The sequence below is a fragment of the Astatotilapia calliptera genome, chromosome 19, assembly GCF_900246225.1.
Source record: "Astatotilapia calliptera chromosome 19, fAstCal1.2, whole genome shotgun sequence".
In the NCBI taxonomy this organism is placed as follows: Eukaryota; Metazoa; Chordata; class Actinopteri; order Cichliformes; family Cichlidae; genus Astatotilapia; species Astatotilapia calliptera.
In genome coordinates, this window is record NC_039320.1 from 17,314,240 (window position 1) to 17,338,217 (window position 23,978).

The 23,978-nt window shown below is 40.9% G+C and overlaps 1 protein-coding gene across 12 annotated transcripts in view; it reads left to right on the forward strand.

The window, feature by feature from the left end:
• The window catches only part of tnika (TRAF2 and NCK interacting kinase a), a 53,747-nt gene that overhangs the window by 25,691 nt on the left and 4,078 nt on the right, over positions 1–23,978 (forward strand). For 2 of the 12 annotated variants that reach the window (XM_026151107.1, XM_026151112.1), the window contains exons 3-34: positions 755–811; positions 1,795–1,920; positions 3,238–3,348; positions 4,285–4,375; positions 4,743–4,873; positions 4,959–5,013; positions 5,487–5,565; positions 5,695–5,870; positions 7,482–7,548; positions 7,646–7,844; positions 9,451–9,567; positions 10,735–10,821; positions 11,821–12,030; positions 12,370–12,912; positions 15,781–15,945; positions 16,097–16,363; positions 16,702–16,808; positions 16,968–17,083; positions 17,649–17,746; positions 17,896–17,919; positions 18,251–18,259; positions 18,780–18,848; positions 19,816–19,913; positions 20,054–20,156; positions 20,299–20,439; positions 20,544–20,640; positions 20,793–20,963; positions 21,071–21,214; positions 21,479–21,613; positions 22,250–22,350; positions 22,579–22,728; positions 23,462–23,479. In XM_026151107.1, the coding sequence (XP_026006892.1) occupies positions 755–811; positions 1,795–1,920; positions 3,238–3,348; positions 4,285–4,375; positions 4,743–4,873; positions 4,959–5,013; positions 5,487–5,565; positions 5,695–5,870; positions 7,482–7,548; positions 7,646–7,844; positions 9,451–9,567; positions 10,735–10,821; positions 11,821–12,030; positions 12,370–12,912; positions 15,781–15,945; positions 16,097–16,363; positions 16,702–16,808; positions 16,968–17,083; positions 17,649–17,746; positions 17,896–17,919; positions 18,251–18,259; positions 18,780–18,848; positions 19,816–19,913; positions 20,054–20,156; positions 20,299–20,439; positions 20,544–20,640; positions 20,793–20,963; positions 21,071–21,214; positions 21,479–21,613; positions 22,250–22,350; positions 22,579–22,728; positions 23,462–23,479 (4,062 nt within the window). The remainder of the gene's footprint in view (positions 1–754; positions 812–1,794; positions 1,921–3,237; positions 3,349–4,284; positions 4,376–4,742; positions 4,874–4,958; positions 5,014–5,486; positions 5,566–5,694; positions 5,871–7,481; positions 7,549–7,645; positions 7,845–9,450; positions 9,568–10,734; positions 10,822–11,820; positions 12,031–12,369; positions 12,913–15,780; positions 15,946–16,096; positions 16,364–16,701; positions 16,809–16,967; positions 17,084–17,648; positions 17,747–17,895; positions 17,920–18,250; positions 18,260–18,779; positions 18,849–19,815; positions 19,914–20,053; positions 20,157–20,298; positions 20,440–20,543; positions 20,641–20,792; positions 20,964–21,070; positions 21,215–21,478; positions 21,614–22,249; positions 22,351–22,578; positions 22,729–23,461; positions 23,480–23,978) is intronic. The other 10 variants (XM_026151108.1, XM_026151113.1, XM_026151109.1 and 7 more) reach the window with 9 other exon arrangements.

Here is a 23,978-nt window from a genome sequence, read left to right on the forward strand (position 1 = left end):
GTTTTGTGTGTGTGTGTGTATGTGTGTGTGTGTGTGTGTGTGTTTGGGCTAGCGCTGCTAGGCATTTGGGCAGACAATAACATTCTAATCAGCTGAGTTAAGATAGGTGAAAGTAATAGCCATCAGTGGTTTTAGCATCTTTAGCCCTGTTAGCTTCATTAGTTAATCACAGCCACAGATGCTCTGTTGCAAACAAACCACTTGGGCCTTTCATTTGCCCCTCAGCTTCCAATCTCCTGTTTTCATGCCTCGTAGCTCCCCCAGGCCTCTGCCTAGCCTTGATATTCGGCAACATTCAAGGTCTGCTGATTGGCAGTCTTTATTTCTCTCAGAAACAGATTTGTGTTGTTGACCATTATTTGCAATTCCCTTGGCTAGAGTGACAGCAAGGATGATTTCTGATATGTCTTTCCATTTCTGTCGCTTCAACTTCCCAGACTCCACTGTTAAAAGATAATAAATATGCTAGACCTGCAAATTATAACGAGCAAATTTCTTCCTATTATATGGAATTGTTTGTCACAGATTTCATCAAGATAACGCGCGGATTGTATCTTTACAGAAATTACAGATTTTCCTTTTAAACAATGCTATTTCTTGTTTAATCTAAATGTTTTAAGTTCAGTGTGATGACTGAAAGCAAAGGAGGAAGCAAATGTGCTAATGTGCTACGTTCTTGGAAAAAGTTGCATTAAATGAACATTCACATTTCTGCCTTTTTTCTTGTACTTACTTCCTTTGCTTCTTCCACCAGGGCTGCCATGTTAAGACGGGGCAGTTGGCAGCAATCAAGGTCATGGATGTCACAGGGGTAAGACACACATACATGCACTTTGGCATTTGCTCACACACCCACACGTACCCACACACAGAATATCATCTCAAGTGATTATACCAGTGTTGGGCATGTCATCTAATTATGAGCGATGAGTCAGTGCTAGTGTGTGTGTGTGTACGTGCACGTGTGTTTGTCTGATGTGGCAGAGAGGAAATGAGGACAGGCCTATTGCCATGGTAATATTAGCTGGAAGTATTAGGACAGCAGTGTGGTCTCAGGCGTGTCTGTAAAGCAGGAGGGAATCTCAGCTATATTTAGAGAGCCTCCCTGTCAGCACTTAGCTGCCAGCAAAACAATAAAGCACTGCAGGAATTAAGCAACAATGGAAGTGATAAATGAATGAATCAGTCAATAAAATCCTGAATGAATGATTAAGGGAAAAGGGTGCAAGGTATATGAAGGATGAACAAAAGAGTAAAAAGGGGAAAAGAACAGATGTTAAAAATAAAGCATGAAGACATGACTAAAACTATATGAATGGCTGCATATGTGTAAATCTGTGGCAATAAATGAATGACCGTGTTAATTACTAATGACAATTAAATGGAAGCAAAAACCAAATTGATAACTTAATGATCTGCTGTTGTAGAAAAAAATCCGCTTAGTGAAACAAATGTCTTTGTTTTTTCACCAGTGAGCACTAAAAGGAATTAATCAAGGCACAATTTTCTGACGTTGTAAATAATAAGCAAGTCAATAAGTGACACATTCTTATAAACAACTGGCTTTGTGGCAGTAGCTCCCTGAAATGAAAGTAATTAAAAGTTAATGCTGTTATTGTGGATAATTTAGGGCCCAGCTGTGTGCTTTGCAACAACACTTTTCAGACTTTTAATGGATTCAAAATGAAAATCCATCAGCAGCTTCACTCTCTGTCCATATCACATTGAGCTATTTGATGGGTCGCAAATGGAGACTGTGGTCTAATTGCTTTTAATTTTTCTGTGTGGTAAAAGGATGAGGAAGAGGAGATTAAGGCAGAAATTAACATGCTGAAGAAGTACAGTCACCATCGGAACATCGCTACCTACTACGGAGCTTTCATCAAGAAAAATCCCCCTGGCATAGATGACCAGCTATGGGTACGGCATTATTTGAGTGTGTTTTGTTTTTTCTGTGTGTTTGGATGGTCATTCATGTGTGCATCACAGGAGGAGAGGATGACAGGTCTGGAAAAAGTCGCGGTCCATTTCTTGCTTTTCTGCTATATGAATGCATGCACTCATGCGTGCAGTGAACGTGGGTTTGTGTGAATTGGAAATGCATATATGGTATATATACTTAATGTATCAGTGAAAGCTATAAGCTATAAGTAGCTAAATCAATGTGAGGCTGGCTGGCTGCTGCTGCGATAAATCATCTGTTAACGCCATCTAAGGGAGCTCTCTCATCTCTAATCCCTCAGCATTCATCACACAACAGTTGGAGCAGACACACACAAACATATGTAGATACACAAAGCAGCCAAATGTATTGCCTCCATAATTCTCCCTGACTCAACATCGGCCCGTTTTTCCTCGAGTATGTTAGTGATCATAACAGTATCTTAGTGGGCTTTCACATGTGTCATCCTCATGCATTCCTGAGTGTGTTCCTTTGTGTGTCTGAATACATGGGGACAGCCATGAAGAGAGGAGTTCTGTTGTCTGTTCAGTCCAGCATGATGATGATGACGATGAGGCTTGAAGCGCAGCCAGAACTGACCAACTGAACTTTTGCCTGCTACTCTCCACAGATGTAGAGAGGAGAGGAGAGAATAGACACATTGTGTTTGGGTCAAGAGATGGACTTGATTCATTCCTGTGATCTCATGACCCCATCGAGTCAGTTTATGCCTGTAGTTTCTGCAGTCTGTGTGGGGTGTGTGTTTGTAAGGAGTGACAGAGACAGAAAGTCTGCAACACTGTTGGCTGTTTGTGTCAGTGTGTGTGAGCTACACGTGTACTGCTCTATTACTAGAGCTGGTAAAGTGGGACATGGCTCTTTGATTGTATGCACATGTGTTAGTACTGGACTATAAATGTTATATGAACACATCAAAGAGAGTGTCGCCAAGGTTTTCTTACTTTCCAGCCAAAAATGTGATTCCTTAATCTCCACATGCACAGAATTACTTGGCTTTGCTACAGTTTCCTCCCAACAGGCTTGGAACTATTGATGCACATTTATTAATGACCTGACTGTATAATATTGGCTCTCTCGTACTTTGATAATAAGGAAAAAAGAAAAGTGTTATTGGTCAGTTAAGCAGAATACAGAAGAAAAGATTCATAAGTAAACAATTGGTATTGGAGGTTGCTTTATGAGAGTTACTGGGTTAGAAAAGATAAAGACAAGGTCGCTTGCTTCCAGTCAGTAATTGACCTTGTATCTGCATATGTGTGCATGTGTGCATGTAGCTGGTCATGGAGTTCTGTGGAGCTGGCTCAGTGACAGACTTGATCAAGAACACCAAGGGCAACTCTCTGAAAGAGGAATGGACTGCTTACATCTGCAGAGAGATTCTCAGGGTAAGTAACCTTGTTGGCAGCTTTCTCTTTCAGAGAAATGAAATATTTTTTTTCTGGATTCTCTGATTTTGTTTGTTTTCTTTGTTCTCAAAGACTGATGCAAGAGCAAGTGAGCCTGCCGACAGTCATTGAAAACCGCATCAATCTGTCACTATAGTGGAAAATCAGAGAGTAATTTCAAAAGGGCTGATTCTTGAAAGGGCATAATCCAAACTGAAAAAACCCCACATTGTCTTAAACTCATAAAGTACGCACGGGGATAGTTATATGCGACAATTCTTGGTTCAAAACCTTTATACTTCTTTTAAATGACTGTGTGTTAAATTATCGATGCCCAGCCTGTTACTTGAGAGCAATCAGACGCTGATTGGTTTCTATGATGTCTCTGTTATGAACTGTTCTTCTTGGGAAATTGTACCCATTCTACCACATCTTGTCTCTGCTATCTGTTATGGTACGTTTTAGCTGCCGAGGGCTGATGTCTCCAACAGAAAACAGCAGTATCACTGCATCTTGTCAGTTAAGCACAGTGCTGCTCTGAACAATGATTTCTTTTTATTCACTTTTTTTCTTTCTTTTTTTTCCCAACCCTCATTTCTCGCCTCATGTTGTGTTTTCTGTTTTCGCTCTTTCTGCTGCCTCTGCCCCGTCACATTTTTTTCTATTTCTTCTTCTTTCATCCCTCAGTGCTTTTAACATTTTTTCCCCGCAGTTTCTACCAATTTCTCCATCTTACAGCTTGATTTCAAATCAATGCAACAATGCAACTTTTTAAAAGTACAGATCACGTTTAGTTCCACAGCTCTAACCCAAGAGCTGATAGTCTTGCTCAAGGACACTTCCTTTTGGAAATGAGTGTTTTATGTAATAATTGTCACGATTTGGCTCATTGTTACAGAGCTTTCCTTCACTTTGTGTCTCTGTCATTGTCTGCAGGGTCTGACTCATCTCCATCAGCACAAGGTCATCCACAGAGACATCAAGGGACAGAACGTCCTGCTGACTGAGAATGCAGAGGTCAAGCTAGGTCAGTCTGTCATCTAACTCCACTTCACAAAACTGCTTCAGGATTGGGAGGGCAGTATGGAGTATAAAGTTTCAGATGGTTCAGATGTGTGTGTGTGTGTGTGTGTGTGTGTGTGTGTGTGTGTCTTTGTCTTTCCTGCTTCTTTTATGCTGGATGCCAAATTACAAAACCGTTTGTAGCTCTGCCACTGTCCATGATGCAAACTGCTGAAGACATGACTTGCTCTCTCTCTTATTAAAACCAAGATGGGATCTGTATGTGTGCATTTGTAAACTGGGCTATCTATTGTAGGGTATGTTCTCTCTCATGGAATTCAGTAAAGCTCACTGGTTTTGTCTGTGTGTGTATTTGTGTCATGACTTTCTAGTGGACTTTGGGGTTTCAGCCCAGTTGGACAGAACAGTAGGAAGGAGAAACACATTTATTGGGACACCATATTGGATGGCGCCAGAGGTTATTGCCTGTGACGAGAACCCTGAGGCCACATATGACTTCAAGGTGATTTTTCAATCACCTTTCCTCTAAAGATTCGTAAACCCACTAAGGATTTCGATGACTTGTGCTATTTGTGTTTCTTTTGCAGAGTGATTTATGGTCACTGGGAATCACCGCAATAGAGATGGCTGAGGGAGCACCACGTACGTACCCAAAGAATAACCTATGTCTCTGTTACACATCATTTCTTAGTGCTTCCACAGTAGATCACTGTAATCAGGAGTCAGATCATTATTCAGTCCAGGATACTCCAACCCATTTTAAGTCATAATTTTAACGAAGGCAAAGGAGTGGATATAAAATCATGTGTCACATTGTTGGGCCGCTGCCCAGAGTTTGGTCTGTTATGCGTTATTTTCCTCTTTGAGGTATTTGAACACAGTTGTCATCATTAAGGTGACAGGCCTTGTATCCACCCTTCAGTTAATTTTGGTTCAGTAAAAAATAACTTATTTTCAAGCTACAGTTTATAACTGATCGCAATCTGCAGAAAGGACCTAATTTTGTTTTGATATAGTTGAGCGATTATTAGCATGCTGGCTCTGACTATATGCCATGATAATGTTTAATACAAATACCTAAAAGCATTCGCATCTCTCTTATTTTGAACCTTTAGCACTCTGTGACATGCATCCAATGAGAGCCCTCTTCCTCATTCCACGCAACCCTGCCCCCAGACTCAAGTCAAAGAAGTGGTGAGTGTGTATCACATAATTGCAGTTCGTGTTTGCAGATACTTCAGAGCAGCAGTGCCAGTAGCAGAGAAACAGCGAAAGGTTTTTTTTTTTTCATTTTTGCTGAGACGTGTGTGTACGTGTGTTCAGGTCAAAGAAGTTCCAGTCATTCATAGAGAGCTGTCTAGTAAAGAGCCACAGCCAGAGACCCAGCACAGAGCAGCTCCTCAAACACCCATTCATCAAGGACCTGCCCAATGAGAGGCAAATTCGCATCCAGCTGAAGGATCACATCGACCGCACCAAGAAGAAGAGAGGAGAGAGGGGTGAGCGACAAACTGTGTTGTAGATGTGTGCATGTTTGGATTCTGCATGCAAAGTGAAAGTTATGCTTACACTAATTGGAGTGACATACTAGGATATTAAAATGTTTTCTCTGAATTATGCCCCACTGTGACTCATCCCTCCAAGCTGTAGTTTCTATTCATTTGGACACACCTGTGCTTTCTAGTATTTTCAAAGTGTAATTCTTGGCACATGCTCCAAATATATTTTGGCACAAGTAGTTAAGATCAATAAAGATTTGGTTATCTTGCTTTATTTTTAATTGAGCATTACTTCAGGCGTAACTAAACGTCAGACTTAACCTGCCATCTTGGTTCCTTAGCTGATGACAACATGTCAGTGCCAGCACACATACGCTGATAGGTTAGCTGATACATCCTATCATCCTATTGGCAAATCTTTTAAATAACACACTATTTAACTTGTTTTACCCTGGATACAGTCATGTTTGCCACTACAAGCTGCTTTTCAGCCTGGCCTCCCTCTGATTCTACATTTTAATAAATGCAGTGAACCACATGTTGGTTGAAACTGACAGCCCTGCTTAAGCGAGTCTCACTACTGGTTTCCATATATGTGGGAAGGGTGGGGTGGCTTCAAGTTATTAGTATCAAAAATAAACTACTAGAGATGGAAATAGCAATCTTTCTTTGACCAAAGTTGTTGTAAGTGAAATGTGAAGCAGCAGTATAGTGCGTTCACATGGACTCATTACATGTCTATTATGCCTAGTAAGTAAAAAGAAATCAGGCTCATTTGACTGCAGCACAATGAACACCGCCACTAATATAGACCAGTAACAGCAAGATTTAAGCATATTAAATCTTTCCAGCTGAAAAACAGCAAGCACACAGATTTAGTGTATGACTGAGATACTTTCTCAGAGATATGCAGTCACATTATGAATAATGTTTCACTTTAAGGATGAGCTGTTAAACACTTTCAGACAAATGCACAAATTCTCACTTATGCCGTTGATTTCATGGTTTTCAACAAGGCAGAAAATAAAAGTGACAGACTTCCATTAAACTCCATTATGACACAAACACACACTGGCGAGTGTCGGAGTGATAGACTGGCACTCGCATAAAGTACTGCACCAGAAAGAACGACATTAACCGCTTCAGGAAACAACACACTGCAGAGCGGACGTCGGGATGATGTATCGAAATATCTTGCCATTGTAGAGGCTGTGACTTCTCCAGCTGTCACTTTGTCACATTCAGAGGACCAGTCCATGTGCATGCGTCTGAGGAAGAGCTGGGCCTTTTATATGACTGCTGTTTTTTAAGGCCCTTTTTGACTGAAGGAGCTCTGAGCTAATGTTCTCCACCCCACCGCACACAGTAAAATGACAATTTATACTCTTATTCAGTGGCTAAGAGAATGTGCCTTGAAGTGACGATGATCTGGGAATGGCAAAAACGTGAGCAATTTGTTACGAACAGAGGTAGTTAAAATGAAAAATTCAGAACGTGAAGTGCCTTTGCTCTGTGCTGCTTATTACCTTACTAAGGTTTTATTGTTTTTACTCTTTGCTGCTTCTTTTTTATTCATTCTTACTTGCCTCACTCTATCTCCCTGCCTACCAGATGAAACAGAATATGAGTATAGTGGCAGTGAAGAGGAGGATGAAGACAGAGACAGTTGTGACCCGAGGTCAGTGTTTTTACAAATGCGCAGATATGAACATTAACATGTTCTGCCCAACTTCACCCAACATAGACTTGGTCTTTTTCACTGTCCACCTTTCCAGCTCCATCATCAACATCCCCGGGGAGTCAACCCTGAGGCGAGACTTCCTGCGCCTACAGCTCGCCAATAAGGAGCGTTCAGAGGCCCAACGGCGGCAACAGCTGGAGCAACAGCAGAATGAGGAGCACAAGCGCTTACTGTTGGCTGAGAGACAGAAACGCATCGAAGAGCAAAAGGAGCAGAGGAGGCGACTGGAAGAAGTAAGAGAGAATGAAGTGAAGGCAAGGCTTTGAAAGTATACTGTAGTTTTTCAAACAACAAAAGCTACAAAGATACACATGCATAAAAATTTTAAACTACAAAATATAGTAGGTCATAAACCAACAAAAAAAGAAGGAGAAGAAGAAAAAAAACGATCCAAAATTCATTGGAAAGTCTAAGGAATGTCAGCTTTTAATTGTTCTTGTTTTGCAGCATCTGTTAATCAGACACTGTTAGTCAGTGTCCAGTTTAATTACAAACAGAATGCAAAAACTTGTTTGGATATTTGCATATAAATGGTAATAATCAATGCTTATCAATACCCATCACCATCACTGAAGTTTTCCAAAACAGGATTTCAAAGGGACTGAAAATGATTGAAGGCCAGTCTCTTCGTAATATTTAATGGCTTCTGTTTCAATGGATGCTTCTCTTGTTTCATGGCTCCTCCACTAGCTGGATGAAAGAACAATGATGTGTTAAGTCCAAGCCTAGCTGTCTGACAGCTATACTTACAAATTGTGAACAATTATCAACTTTTGTGGGAGTTACCCATCTGGGAACGACCTCTATCAACAGTGCTTTTGCTATGACATCTTTGTTTCATGTTGCGAAGGCCTCCACCCAGATATAACGTCTCAGCCATAATAAGACAATATTTCTTACCAACACTGGGAGCGAGCTTTATGAAATCAGTCGTGACAGGTTTAAATAGTGTGGCTCTGGGTGTGCCACTTGGAGCGGTTTTATGAATGTATTGCTGGGGCATGCGTGCAAATATTGAAATTTTGAAGATATGCTACAAACTGAATGAGTACACAAAAATGGCAAAAATGCTATTCATTAAATCAAACGTGAATATAGAACTACTTGGAAGTGGTGCAAATAGAGTAGTTGGTTTAATTACAACCTTTGGGCCCCACCTCAGCTGAATTACATTTATCTACAGAAAATATGTAAGCATGTTACCATCAATAACCTAGTTTACTTATTAGCAATACATCTGACAAATTCAGGTATTTTTTTCTAAATTAACAGTCACCACAAATTAACATCACTACTATGTAAATAATGTTTCTAATTGAACCATTTTCAATAATGTTTGTGTCCTCTGTCAAATAGTTTATTATCTATAGGAAAGAATATTTGGTTCCACATATTTAAATTTGCAAAACACAATTTTGGTAGAGAAAGAATGACATTTATACACACACTTACACAGACACAGTCAGAGCTTGTTCCCCAATGTCCCTTTCTTAGTTCCAGAGAGCAGGCTTACAGAAGGAAATCCTTAGCCCATAATCTGTGTGCTCTCTGTGGGTTTCCCCAAGGATTTGCCTTCCAATGCACCTCTAAGCACCATGACTAGACTTAACTTACATGAACCCACCACTTCAATGGTGTCTGTGTCTTTGTACGCGTGACCAAATACACACATTAGTTAGAATTTGAGCCCGCATATGTTTGTATACTCATTTCCTGTGTTATTATCCTAGAAGTTGTAACACGTACCCAAAAAAAGTGTGCCAAACAAACATGATTTCCTGATTTGTGTTCACTGTGATGATCCTTAATCTTTGTGCGTTCCTGCTTTCCTGACAACAGCAACAGCAGCGTGAGCGTGAGCTGAGGAAACAGCAAGAGAGGGAACAGAGAAGACGTTATGAGGAAATGGAGCAGCTCCGTAGAGAAGAGGAGAGGAGGCATGCAGAAAGAGAACAGGTCCATACTTGTACTGCAAAACATGTATTTGTCGTGCGACAATGTAATGCAACAGATATGTGAACCACGATGTTGGGAGTTAGCCTAGAATTCCTCAAACTAATTACACATTGGTATAATACAGTTACATAATAGGAAAGGACATTTCTTTCTTTATTTGTACATTTGTAATGCTGTTTTAAATTAATCTTTATTTTTAATCTGGCTTCATCACTTGCTAATATAAAATTATATAATTATATATAGAAGCTCAATGTTTGAGTCATGAATCAAAATTAAAAGTGCAGAACTAAAAGCACTGTTACATTACACAGAGGTTGCTTAAAGCCTTGGTGGAAACTCATCCCCGGAGTTTCTTTCTCTAAATCCACAGCTTGTCCCTCAGTGTTTTGTTTTTCTTCAGTATTTGTTATGTCAAAATTAATATTTATTTTTTTCTAGCTTCATCAGCCGCATGCCATTGTTTTGATAAAAAACCTCAAAAAGTAAAAGTATAGAACATAAAAGCACTAAAAGTTGTTACATTGGATAGAGGTGCCAAAAACCTTGGTGGAAACTCTAAATCCACGGCTTGTTCGTGTGGCAAAAATATAAATATTACATAACAAAATTGTAGAGCCCCTCCCATGAGATATTACTTTGCACCTTTTTTTAGAATGCAAAGAAAGCTGTTGCGGCATTTTCAGCATAGAAATTTTTGCAGTGTTATAGGGATGGACAATTTTAGAGTTTTTTATAGATGCATGCAGTTTGATTGTTCTGTATCTTTCCTCTTACTTGTCTCTTTCTCTCTTTTAACATCTTTTTCTCTTGTCCTCTCTGTGAACCTGAACTGCAGTTCAGCCTTGTATTTTTTGTCTATCCTACTCAATGTTTATCGCTCTGCTGCTCTCCCGCCACGCTTCTCAAGTCTTTTGAAAAGATAACTTCAATCTCTTTTTTTTCTCATTTTCCCTTTGTAACACATTAAAATTGTTTGAGGATATAATATCTTTTATTATTATCTTTTCTCCTCATTGAAAAGAACCACAGGAGATTATATTCTCTATTCTATTCTGTTCCCCCCTTTCTGTCTTTAGCTTTCTTCTCTGCCTGTATATAAATGTTCAGATCTCCAGATTTTTCTCTCAATCTATTTCTATCTCCTTGTGCCGTCGTGCTGCTCAGGAGTATATCCGTAGACAGCTGGAAGAGGAACAGAGGCAGTTAGAGATTCTCCAGCAGCAGCTACTGCAGGAACAGGCATTACTGCTGGTAACCACAGCCCTCCCACGTGCTACAACTGCTCCCCAACTGTGCTGTGTGATCCCTGTCCCCACTGCATGCACCTGAATGGAATATATATTCTTTGGCCTATTAGCTACGGATTTGAGCAAAAACATTTTCCTCTGAAATTGATTCGGATCACTGAACGCATGTGCAGTATCATTTAGTTGGCTGGATCTCAAAGGATTTTACAGAAAAAAAGACTTCTGTTTTGACTGCCCTGTTATGTCATGCAAAGAAAATGTAGGACACTGTTGTTTTCCTCAGTGCCCTGCTCTTTTTTCAAGAGTATTTCCTTTTAGTATTTGTATACTGCATCACTCATGCACTTTAGAGCTAAAAATTGAAGACTGACAAGTTTGAAAGGAAACCTTTTGAGATCCAAAGGCCACAAAAATGACCCTAGTGCCAAAATCCAGTGCTGTGCTATGTCATTATTCTTGTGCCCATCGCTCCAATACTTACATTCCTCTTCCCTGTTTTTCCTGCAGATTTTGTTTGGTTTTTTGCCAGAGCTATATGTAGAAAGTCTGTTTGTGTTCCATATTGGGTTAATCCAATGGTCAGTTTGTATGTTTGTCAGGTCTGTTATGTGAATGCATGACTCAAATCTGACACTATGTGGAAGACTGTGTCACACAATAAGTATTTTCAAATACAATCAAAAGGGAAATATTGTGTATGGACTTTCCTCCCATTTATTCAAGCCATTCTGAACCCTTAAATTCTGCACATGTAGGGAGGGATAATGATCATTAGAATACGCATCCACTGTTTTTCTACCTGACTTTATAAATGCACTGAAAGTTCCGTAATACCGATTGACCTAAATTTTGTGTCGATATCTACTGGTACCTCATCTGCCTCAGCCGTTTTCCCTTGTGCTAATTTGTCTTTGTGTCTTTGCTCCCATATAAAATAGTTTCCTCTTTTTTGTTTCTCATCTCTTTCCTTCTTGCCATTCACCCTCTACCTTTCTTTCTTCAGGAGTACAAGCGCAAGCAGATTGAGGAGCAGCGGCAGGCAGAGCGGCTACAGAGGCAGCTCCAGCAGGAGAGAGCCTACCTGGTGTCTTTACAGCAGCAGCAGCAACAACAGCAGCAGCAGCAGCAGGAGGGAAGACAAGCAGAGAAGAAACCGCTTTACCACTATAAGGATGTCGTTAATCCTAACGACAAGCCTGCCTGGGCTAAAGAGGTAATATACATGGCATGCAAAGCTATGCATGGTCTTTTGAACTTGCTTGTCTTCCATGAAGAAAGGTTCTGAGCACCAGGTCTGTGTACTAAATGTTTTTATGCTGATGTCAATAATGTATTTAAAGTGAACCTCAACCAGTTGCGTTCTTGCATTGTGGTTATCTTATTTAGCAGGTTGTACTAGAAGCAGGAACTTTGTGAGGAGAGTACTGGAGAAACTTTGCTTTTTGAATCGAAACACCCTTTTAAAATGAATTCTGTTTCTTTAATAATTACGCTGTGAAGTGTGCTTTGTGTGTGTCTGTGTTGCTTAATGTCCTCTGACTGTGACCCCTAGGTCCCGAAGCAGCAGCAGCATGCTCATGGTAACCCACCTCGTTCCCGCCTTCGACATCATCAGTCATTCAACCAGCCTCAAACTTCTAGCTCTCACGGCCAATCTAGACCTCAGGCGCCTAAGCGTACTCTGTCTCATTCTCCCCAGCTTCTCTCCAGCCAGCTTCCCCATATATGTATTTCAGTAGACCCTGGTGAACCCCTAGATCCAGAGTTGAAGCTGGAGATAAGCCAGCAGGTCAAAGAACTTAGAGCTCAGAAACACAATCGAAGGGGGCGTAGCCCAGGGTATGTCCTAGAGCACAGTAAGTCTGTTGACCAAGGGCTCAATAAAGGTCCTGTCAAGAGCCCCAAACAAGGCTCGTGTTATCTACCAGAGCCTAGCAGTCAAAATGGGAAGCATAGAGATAGATGTCTATCTGTCACAAGTCAGCCAACCATTAAGGAGCTAATGTCTCAAGAGTCACAGCTTAAGGCTCGACCTCATCCGATATCTCCAGGACAGACCCAGAATCCCACGCCTTCCAAACCCGTGTCCTTAATGGTTAGTGCCCATCGACGTGGCAGGTCACACTCACCCTGCAATAGAATAGATGTAGACATAGAGCTTTATAATCCGGGAGGATGGCACAAATTGTTGAGGCAAAGCGTGAGCCATGACAGCCTTACAATGCACTTGGACTCAAAGGCAGTTGACCAAACTGACCTACTCTCTCAGTCCTTCCCTGCAAATGCTCTCTGTTCTGCCCTATCTAAACACAGGAACTCCTACTCACCTGCTCCCAGCAGTAGCAATCTTCTCCAAGTCCCTGATAACAATCACTTACTTTCCCCTCTTTCCGATAGGGGCATGACCTCTGAGACATGGAGGGAACATGCAATTAGAGGTAGTTCCTCTATGTGTGATCTTAGTGCTTCTGCCCCTGCAGGGTTACTAAAAAGAAGCATGAATAATATTATTTCAATGAGTTCAAACTCTCCATCCCCTTGGTTGTGCCTTTCTCCTCGCAGCTCTTCTCAAATTTTCCGCACACAGTCCTCCACATCCTCAGTGTCGCCGTCCACATCCCCAGTATCGCCATCCAGCAGTTTCTTCTCTCCTCCATTCTCCCCTGAGAGCCCTGGGTTCAACACAGAATCTCCTTATTACCCCACCTTAGTCTTGCCTAACCAAACGTCATTTCCTAACAGTTCACCTCACTGCTCCCCACAAGGCTCTCCCTTTGGATCCCAATCCCAGATCGCCAGGTCTGTTGGAGCAACAGAGTGCTAGACTCTGCTCCAGCACATGTATATAAGACCACACACACACACACGCACACACACGCACGCACACTTGTACTTCTATATTTGTGATTACATAAATGCTCCACTCTACTCATTTTAACTACTGGAGCATATCAAGTTTTTGTATTACTTCTATGGCTCAGATATGACCTTGATAAATTTCTAAAACACTGCTTGACATAACAGTCAAAAGTACCAAATTTCCCACAAAGACAGAGGTACAATTGGATACATGCAGAATGTTCATACTCAAGCATACAGACAGTAAAAGGTACATTTCCACTTTTGTCCCTATAAAGCTTATATATATATTCTTCTTACTGTTAGTAACACATTTAATTATTCATTTTATATAGCTCGTATTATTTATGGGCTTAAGATCAAGGGGAGAGGTGCCTGTGTTCAGTTATAGTTTAATACCACTTTGTAGATACAGTAGCCTAGTTAGCTAGACCACTCATTCCCCCCTGCCTGCCCCCTCAATGCCCCTGCCACCCAGTTTCCCAGAGGGCACCGTGATGAGCCTACTTCTAGATATCTTGGATTTGATGGCATCAGGGAAAACCCACCCATCTCATCTTCCAGTTAGGTCAGTCAACCAGTAAATCATATCCTAGCCTGGTGATGGGTGCTGGCCAAGTGGTGGTGGGATCCTTTTAATAAACCCGAGATGCCTTTCTGGCGACCTATTCTTCTTCCTCATCTCATACAGTATTTTTTTCTGTATGTAGATGCAACATTGCCAACAGCTAACCTCCAATATTCTCTTCTCTCTGTAATAGAAAGAGTTTTTGGGTGGTAAACTTATGACAAACACAAAAAAATGAAATATGCACTACCCAAAAGGTTTTTCTTCATCTTTTTCTAATCTCTCTTTTCTTGTTGTTTAGTCAATATACTAACCTTGATTACACTCCACAGATCAAACTTCGATCTCAGCAGTACTTCGCCTAAACCACTGAATGTTTTTCTTTCAGTTATTTGCAGACTGTTTGTCTAAATCTGATTCCATCATCCGTAGTTGCATTTCATTCAAGGAACTAACAAAAGCTGTTTGATGCTGTAGATGTCAAAGTTGCAACGTTGTAGTTGACCTTGTAGCAGGCACCTAACAGATTTGAGGAATGGCTCGGTATCGCATAGTTGTTTTGAACCAGGTCATAATCTGAAATAATCCTGCTAGATTATGTGAGCCCCTGTGGATTTAGAGAAAGCTTTTAAAGAGAAAGGCACTCTTGTTTACCTTGGGGCTGTTGAAACTAGAACCCGCTGAGCCATCACTCAACCCTGAAACTACAGATGGGTAGAGTGTTTAGAGTGGAAAAGTGTGATTTTGGCAGCTGGGCGTATCCCTTGGAACATTCTCCTATTGCACAGCAGATAATCTGATAATCAGATTACACTGGCAAGAGGAGCTTCCTGCCCCTTTCACACACAGATGTATTTACTTTGACACACGTGAGCACAGTTCAGTGGAAACGGACTGGAATTACACAAACACTTCAACATTGCGTTGTGCTTACGTGGTTCTTTTATTCTGTTTTGAATGTGGCATCTGATAAAGCAGATTAGAAGCTATACTTAAACTTTCACTACAGCCATCAGACACTCTTACTCCTCAACATGGAGAAACGACACCACAAACAACTTAATTGAGACATAAATTAGTCAGACGCCCAATCTGTTTGTGAATAAAAAACCTATTCTTTGTGCAAAACAAAATCTTTGTGTTATTGTTGGCCTGCTGGTTTACCCTGATAAGGGCTTCTGTGGAAGTCTGGCATGGCTCACCTGTGTTATTATTGCATAGAAGAGACGGTTAAGACTGGTTTTAACTCGAAAAACAAGACTTCACTTAGTCACGCAGAGTCCTATCATGTCATTAAAACAATGTGCAATATAAAGAGAGGCTCTCGTAAATTTCTTATGTAATATCCATTAATCCATCAGTCGCACACTTCTACATTGCGGTTGTTGTCACCGCAGAGAAGAGTGATGTTTAAGATTGTCTAGTGGCTTGTAGAGGTGCATGGGTGTGTGGGTGGTGCCCATTGTGGATCATACATGGTGACTGGCTGTGTTGTGTGCTTCACTGTGAGTAACAGTCGTATGTGACCTGCCTCAGGTGGAGGAGCGATCTAAGCTGAACAGGCAGAGCTCTCCAGCACTGCAGCACAAAGTGTCCAACCGCATCTCCGACCCCTCCCTCCCACCCCGCTCCGAGTCCTTCAGCAGTGGGGGCATGCAGCCTGCCCGCACCCCACCCATCCACCGTTCCAACGAACCACAGGTGTGTGTGTGTGTGCGCGCGCGCAAAAAGAGGCACTTTCACCTTTCGTGCCTTCTCTCACATATTGTTGTCCACCTCACCCTTAACCATCCTTTGTCCATTTCACTCACACTGTTAAACTCTGACTTCATCAATGTGTTTATCCCCACAGATGGCTCACCTGGTTCCTGTGAAAACCCACACTAGCTCCATGTCTGGCTCTCAGTCTCTGCAGGACCAGAAAGACTCAGCTCTCAGTGAGAGTGTGAGTGTGGGCTCCCCCAGGCCTGAGATGCCTCGTCAGAACTCAGACCCCACTTCTGACACCCCGGGACCTCCACAGCGCAATGCTGGCAGGGAGGAACGGGACCGTGACAGGGATCGAGATCGGGATCGGGACAGAACCGCTTGGCTGAGAGAGGAGGACATCCCACCCAAGGTTGAGATTCATAATCAGAAATGAAGGCTAAGAATATTTGGTATCTTTTATTAACCTGTGTTTATGCTTTTTATTTATTGTTTCAGCATTTTTTGAACTCTGTGTTTAAATATTGCATAGTGTAGTATACTTGCAATTTTATTAATAATCCTGTTTTAAATGAATGTTGGCCTCTCCAGCTGCTTGACAAAATTCATGCTATACTGTACATCATGGTGTTTTACCATTTCCCTCTTTGCCATGGATCGGTAGTGTACTTTACAAAGACGAGGATACATGTTTTGAACATTTTTCCAGGAGAAAAAGCAAAGTTTTATCTTGTTTCTGTGTTTGTCCAGGTACCCCAACGGACCACTTCCATCTCCCCAGCCTTGGTCAGGAAAAACTCTCCTAATGGAGGAGTAGGTCTGGGTCCTCGGACAGGTTCTCAGCTTATAAGGGCAAGGTAAAGGGCAAAGTAGCAAACTGATTTTGAATTACTTTCTGTAACATTTCCCATGTGTTATTCCTTAGTGTGTTTAAACAGAAATAAAAACTTGTATTTATTTGTACTTTTGTATGAGGATACTGCGTATTTAAAAGGTCTGCTTTCATCCTTTTTCAGCAACCCTGACCTGCGGCGCTCTGAACTCTCTTTGGACGCTATGCTGCAAAGAACCTCTTCCAACTCATCATCTTCCTCGTCCCCTTCATCTCAGGGGGGTTCAGCTGAGAGGAGAGGTATAAAACCTCAAGCTCTTAAACACATAATACAGGCTCATAAGACACATACAAAACCTAATCTGGCAAACATCAACATCAAGTGAATGCTTGTAAGTAAACCAGAAAAAAACCAATGTGTAGGCAGAGGATCACACATACTGTGTATGCGTACCTCCACATACATTGACATGGATTTCGAGTCTATCAGCAGGACATTGCAGTTCTGCACCGATCAACCTGTCTGATGTGCCCTGTTACTCTGGGCCTCTGGAGAGGTTGAAGAGAGGAAATGAGAGAGGGAGATAGAGAGAAGCGCAGAGCGAGGTGTCAAACAACAGGCCAGAGGGATATCTAAGATATGCATGGATTTCCCTCTGACAAACACATAGAAAGGTTGAAGTACCTTGATATTAGTTGGATTTATTTTTCAACTCTGTTGACAGAAAACAGTCTTAAAGATGGAATAAATACAGATGGAGAAAAATAAAAAAAATTCTAATGAACGAGTTTCGCAGTGAATTAATATCTAGATTTGAGTTAAACTGCTAATTTTCTTTTAATCGCCATTTTTTTGTTTTGGTAGGTCAAAGCAAGCAGGAGGGATCCCCTCTAGGAGCCAATCAAGAAGCAAAGCTCAAGCAGGAGGAGGGACGTGAGTCAACAAGACCCAGCAGACCTGCCGTGAGTCAAACAACACAGACACACAAAGAACCTCTTTCTGTCACAGGCATCTCCTCTCTGGGAATCTTTTACAGGCCTCCTCCTCTCTTTTTCTACTATTCACTTGATCTTTCTTTCTCTTCCCATCTCTTTCTTCTTCTATTCTTCAGAGCTATAAGAAAGCCATAGATGAGGTTAGTGAATATTGCGCCCCCCCTCCCGTTTCCTTTATTCTGGTTTTCCTTTGATCTTCAGAGGCCCTTTTCTTCCCCTGGCATGATGGAGTTAGTGGGTTTCACAAGAAGATGATGTTTCCTTTTTACGCTGACATATCAGGGTGTAATGGCAATAGCAGTGCATGTGTGCTTCTACACACATACCTGAGAGAGTGTATATTTGGATGCGTGCCTGTGTGGGTTTGCATGTGTTGGGTGGGGGCGTGTGTGAATATGTGTGTACTGCAAAGCACCTGAACAGTCTTTGAATTTCTTTTCCTGTTTCTCCATTATCACGGTTACTGGTCAGGAGGAGCTGGTAAGCGCACCGTGTGTAATAATCCTCCCCCTGTCTGCATGATTTGGTCTGATCCATCTGCTTGGGTGATGGGGAGGCGAGGGAGGGGAGGAACCATGGGCCAGTTGGCATGGGGGCGATTGGTAGAGTGGAGTAATTCTGCACTCCAGTAGTTTATAAAGCTTGATTATATGTCTTTCTCTGTTCTTATGACTTGTGTTCTCAAGGGTCGTACTTGCTTGTGAGTGAATGAAAGTGCTGATTTTGATCAATCCTCATGTTGAAAGTTAGAATTTAACTGTTAAGATTTTTTTAAAGTGTACTGCCAGATCAGCACTCTTGTTCCACGGCTCTTGTGTACAGGCTCGGATTGCTATGTGACAACAATTAAGCTGGCCTTTAGTCTTGATGGTCATTATTTGTCTGAATCTTTGACCCTCTCCGTTTCCTTTGCCCGTTGTGTGTGATTTGGTCTCTCAGTCTTGAGGTTCTGAGACTGAATGAAATCACCTTTTCTCTCCTCTTTTGCCTTTGTTCACAGGACTTAAGTGCATTAGCTAAGGAACTCAGAGAACTAAGGGTAGAGGAGGGAAGCAGACCTCCAGTGAAGGTAAAATGACAACTGTAAATTCTCTAAATTCAAACATAAATAAAAAGTTGAGGATGGAAAATAGACAAAGCTAAAAGCCTGTTTATGTTGTGACGTTAATCAGGTAGAATGGTAGTGACAAATCTTCATGTAGAGATAACGGGCAAAACAAAGTTCTCGTTCGTTATTAAACAGTGCAAATTTAAATTAGACTCTGTCATGTTAGATATCTCTGACCACTGCTACAATACAATTTTAAATTGTAATTAGCCGATGGGATTCAGTCTAAAAGAAACATTGCTTTAAATATATTTTTGCTTATTTATAGTAATCTCAGGTTAATCGTAAAGCTACAAGTTGTTTGAATTGCTTAACATTTTTTTTAGGTTCCACCTAACTTAAAAGTGACTGTTATTTTGTGTTAAAAATGTTTTTATATATATTAAAAAGAACAGAATATGTGTATCTATGAGATCTAACAATTGTGTTTGCAGTGCAATTTCTTCTTCACAAAAATCCTTAATTTGTTTCTATTAAAAAAGGGGAAAAAAGATCTTGCTAGGCAAAACAACTTATAATAATAACTGACCTATAATGACTTTCTTCAGCCTTCACTGACACTGCTGACTGCACCACTCTGCCCCACTTCTCTTTACACGGCTGAGCAGAAACCATACCCCACTACCACGCTTGCATCCATATCTGCTATTTTGCAGTCTATTTCATTTTTGCTGTTGTTGCCAAAATTGATGATGCATTTGTGCAATAGTGCCACCAACTGCACATTAGCAGAACAGCATGAAAGATCTGTGTTCTCTTTCCCACATTCTTCACTGATCGCACAATATAAACCAAACCGTATATATCTGGTGCAGTCTAAATGACTTCTAGAGGGAATCAGATACAACCGTAAATCTTCTCTCATCAGTGTTTCTTCTCAGTGGTTCGAAAGTAAATTTTTCTCTCTACGTCTTGTTCATTGACACAGGTGACAGACTACTCGTCTTCCAGTGAAGAATCAGAGAGCAGCGATGAAGATGGGGAGACAGATGGAACTGTTGCTGTGAGCGATATTCCCCGCATAATGTACGTTTTCGCCTTCATGTTTCCTCTCTTTTGCTTTGACATGCTAGTGTTCGTAGGTTTGGGATTAGCACAATGCCAGTAGCATAGTAGTTGGTTTAATTTTAAATGTAAATATTTAAGTCTCTGTATTTTTCTTGCAGGCCAGCAGTGCAGAGTAGTGGAGAGTCATATGGAGGGTTGACAGAAGACTCTCTGGGAGATGCCTATAACAGCTCGAAGGACAGTACTCTAGTAATGAGAGAGGTGACGAATATGCATGCACACACTCAAACATGCTTACACACTTACAAAACTGTTATTGCTGTAGAGCAATATATTCTTTTGTGCTCATCTTTCTGTTCTCCTAACTTCTCTTGATATTTATATGTCTTTATTTGTCACACAGGCAGAGGAGAGGAGGAGAGGAGGTCATAGTGAGAGCAATGGGTTTGGAAATCATGGTAACCTCCCTGACCTGGTGCAACAGAGCAACTCCCCGTCAGCGACACCCACCACAGCCCTGCAGGAGCTCAGCGACATGGCTGAGGTGAGACACGGGCACAAATTGCACACTTTAACAATGATTCCTGTGTGTTTATGTCACACTAGGTAGACTGTTGTTGGACTTACTGATTGTTTTATGTCTTACAGTTTGGTGTTGGTGGGTCCAAAGCATCATTTACTCCATTCGTTGATCCACGGGTCTATCAGACCTCCCCAAGTGATGACAATGAGAACTCAGCAGCAGGTAGTTGGATAGTGTAGAGTTTTAGTTAAATGTCAGTCAGTGAACTCCATCTTTGAAATCAGCTGTTAGTGGAAAAAGGCATTTCTTATCTGTCATCATTGTTGCCAAAATCACATATTCCCTTCTGTCTTTGTTCGTCTTTGTCTTGGCAGCCATGTTTGCCAATGAGCTGCTGAGGCAGGAGCAGGCACGACTAAATGAAGCCAGGAAGATCTCTGTGGTAAATGTCAACCCCACCAACATCAGACCCCACAGTGACACGCCAGAGATCCGCAAATACAAGAAACGCTTTAACTCCGAGATCCTTTGTGCTGCACTCTGGGGTAGGACGGTGTAGCCTTTATCTTACCCACTACAGAAAGCAAAATATTCTATTTGTGTGCTTTTGTTTGCTTTTCTCTGACTCCAACTCTTATCCGTACACGTTTAGGTGTGAATCTACTAGTGGGGACAGAAAATGGTCTCATGCTGCTCGACCGAAGTGGACAGGGAAAAGTTTATAACCTGATCACCAGAAGGCGTTTCCTACAGATGGATGTACTAGAGGGCCTCAATGTGTTGGTCACCATATCTGGTAGGTTTAATATGCATACAGTATGCACAACTCGCTCATACCTGTACCTTAAGTTACACTTTCTGTAACAGACATTAAGGTAGTAAAAGACATGTTGACAAAATCTGTTTCGTAAGTAGCTTTTTATCTCATTTTTTACAGAAAGAGGTCATTTGTTTTTGATTCTTTCATTAATTTATTTTTTGTTTTACAAAAAATTTGATTATTATCATTTTAATACTAATTTGATCGATTTCATTTTCCTGTTTGCCCCTACCTTCACAGGGAAAAAGAATAAGTTGCGTGTCTACTATTTATCCTGGCTGAGGAACAGAATATTACATAATGACCCAGAAGTAGAGAAAAAGCAGGGTTGGATTACCGTAGGAGAACTGGAAGGCTGTGTGCATTATAAAGTTGGTAAGTGTCTGTTTGTATGAATAAAAATAAAGTTTAATTTGAAGGGCCATTGTAGTTAAAGTGGTATTATCTAACCTGTTGTGAAATTTATAAACCAAAATTAAAATGGGTAATATAATTTGCTGCTGATTTTGACGAATACCTTGGAATTTTCTCAAACCCCAACTTGTTGAAGGAGCTGATGTGCAAGAGCTTTCTTGAGAATTTTAGAAATTAGTCAGTGCTTGGAAATGAATCCATTGTATCTATGGTGAGAGTTTTAAGAAGTTATGAACTACATGAAAGAGTCAATTTGATAACAGACCAAAGCAAAGGGTGCGATCTTAGCCAGAATCTTCTCAAGAAACCTGGCAGGAATCATATCAGATGGCCAAGAAAAGGTGTGCATAGGAGATATTTGGGAGATCTGCCATGCAAATAGCTGGGACAAGGATTAAGCAATACATAGAAGGTAAAATCTAACAACATAAGTCTCTTAAGAAATCCCAACCAGCAAATGCTGTGGGAGCACGAACCTAAATAAAGAGTTCCTTGATACTAAATAAATAAAACTGAGTGTTCATTATATACACTGGGCCAATGTAAGGCCACTTCTAATTTCTTGTTGTCTTAAATGTGTCTTTGTCATGTTTGCAGTCAAATATGAGAGGATCAAGTTCCTGGTGATTGCTCTGAAAAATTCCGTGGAAATCTATGCCTGGGCTCCAAAACCCTACCACAAGTTCATGGCCTTTAAGGTAAAGAAGTAAAAACTGAAATGACATCAGTGCTCAAAAACATACTGGACACACGCATAAGTAGAATGCATGTCTACTGCGTGCACAGCATGTGTATAAATTTATATGAAGTTTATATACTATATATGACTGCTGGCCTTGTAAATTACAGTTTCATGGATTGACTTTATGATTTTATTTCTGTTTCTTTGATCGCGCCTCCCTTGACTATGTGTCATTCTCTTTCAGTCATTTACAGACCTACAGCATCGTCCCCAGCTGGTTGACCTGACGGTAGAAGAAGGTCAGAGGTTAAAGGTCATCTATGGCTCCAGCGTGGGCTTCCATGTCATTGATGTGGACTCAGGCAACCCTTACGACATATACATTCCCTCACATGTAAGTACAAGACTACTTTCTAAATATGTCTAAACATGTTTTATCAATGGGACTCTTTCTGTAACCATCCACATCTCACTCCTAAGTTTTTTCAACCGTTACCTGCTTATTGCCGCTTGAGACAACACTGACTCATCTGTTGTTTCATGAGGATTGACTCATGTTGGTTCTGGCAATACAATTTACTTGGATGATTGAATGTCATTTTTTGTAGTTTGCTTCACTTGGTGTATAGTACTTGGATTATCTTTGTTAAGAAATCAGGTTGTTCATGTAAACTGCTTGCTTTTATCACAGAGCATAAAGAAGGAACACCTACTTCCAAATGTGACTTTAGAATTGCTATCAAAAATCAGCTTGTTCATTTTAACCACTCCACTCTTTGAAGGTTGGGAGACAGTCACTAATTTTCCTCTTGTATGCTTGAGTGAAAAATTAAATCTGGTTCTTGCATGCAGATTAGTTTGTTCCATAGTGGATGCAAATCTCAGGCTTTAATGCAAATCCAGGTCAAAGACAGTTCAGCCCAAATCTTAACTTCTTGGCAATATTTTAGTAGACATGATGAACCACAGATGAGACATGTTATTCTTGAGCTGTTGTACCGTGCAGTAATGCATACTGTACATGGGGATAAATACCCGAATATTCTTAATCACTGGCATGTTTTGCTGTTTCAACCTTTCACCCATGCTTCTTTTTTCTCTCCTTCCCTGACAACTTCCTCCTCCAGTGTGCCAAACAGATGAAGGTGACATCCTGCTATCCACCTTTTAGATTAGATCAATAGTTCTTTAGTAAAACCCCTGTAGTGGATACACAGCAGCTACATGTGCCTATATGCAGTTCACTAGTGTAGATATTAGATAACCAGAAACTGGTGAACAAATTTGTCTTACCCACAGCAGACAGCACAAGGCTCTCGAAACATGTACTTACTTCCAACAAGAACAAGAACACACAATTTAAACTTAAAAAATAAAAAAGCTGACATGCAAGAAAATTATTTGTATTACAGTCAAACAGCGTTTCCATTGACTGTATTGCAGTCAGGTTTTGGGCATACCTGATGGTATGCACTTGACTTTCACAGATCAGTACCACCACAATTTGATAGCTTGGGTACAGTAATTGAATTCATTAATACATGAAAGCTAGTTTGTGTTTTGAGTGCCTTTGTAAATGTATGTGCATATTCCTGTGGGGGTAAGATGAGTTTTTTCACTGCTTGCCTTTCTCCTGAATTGTTG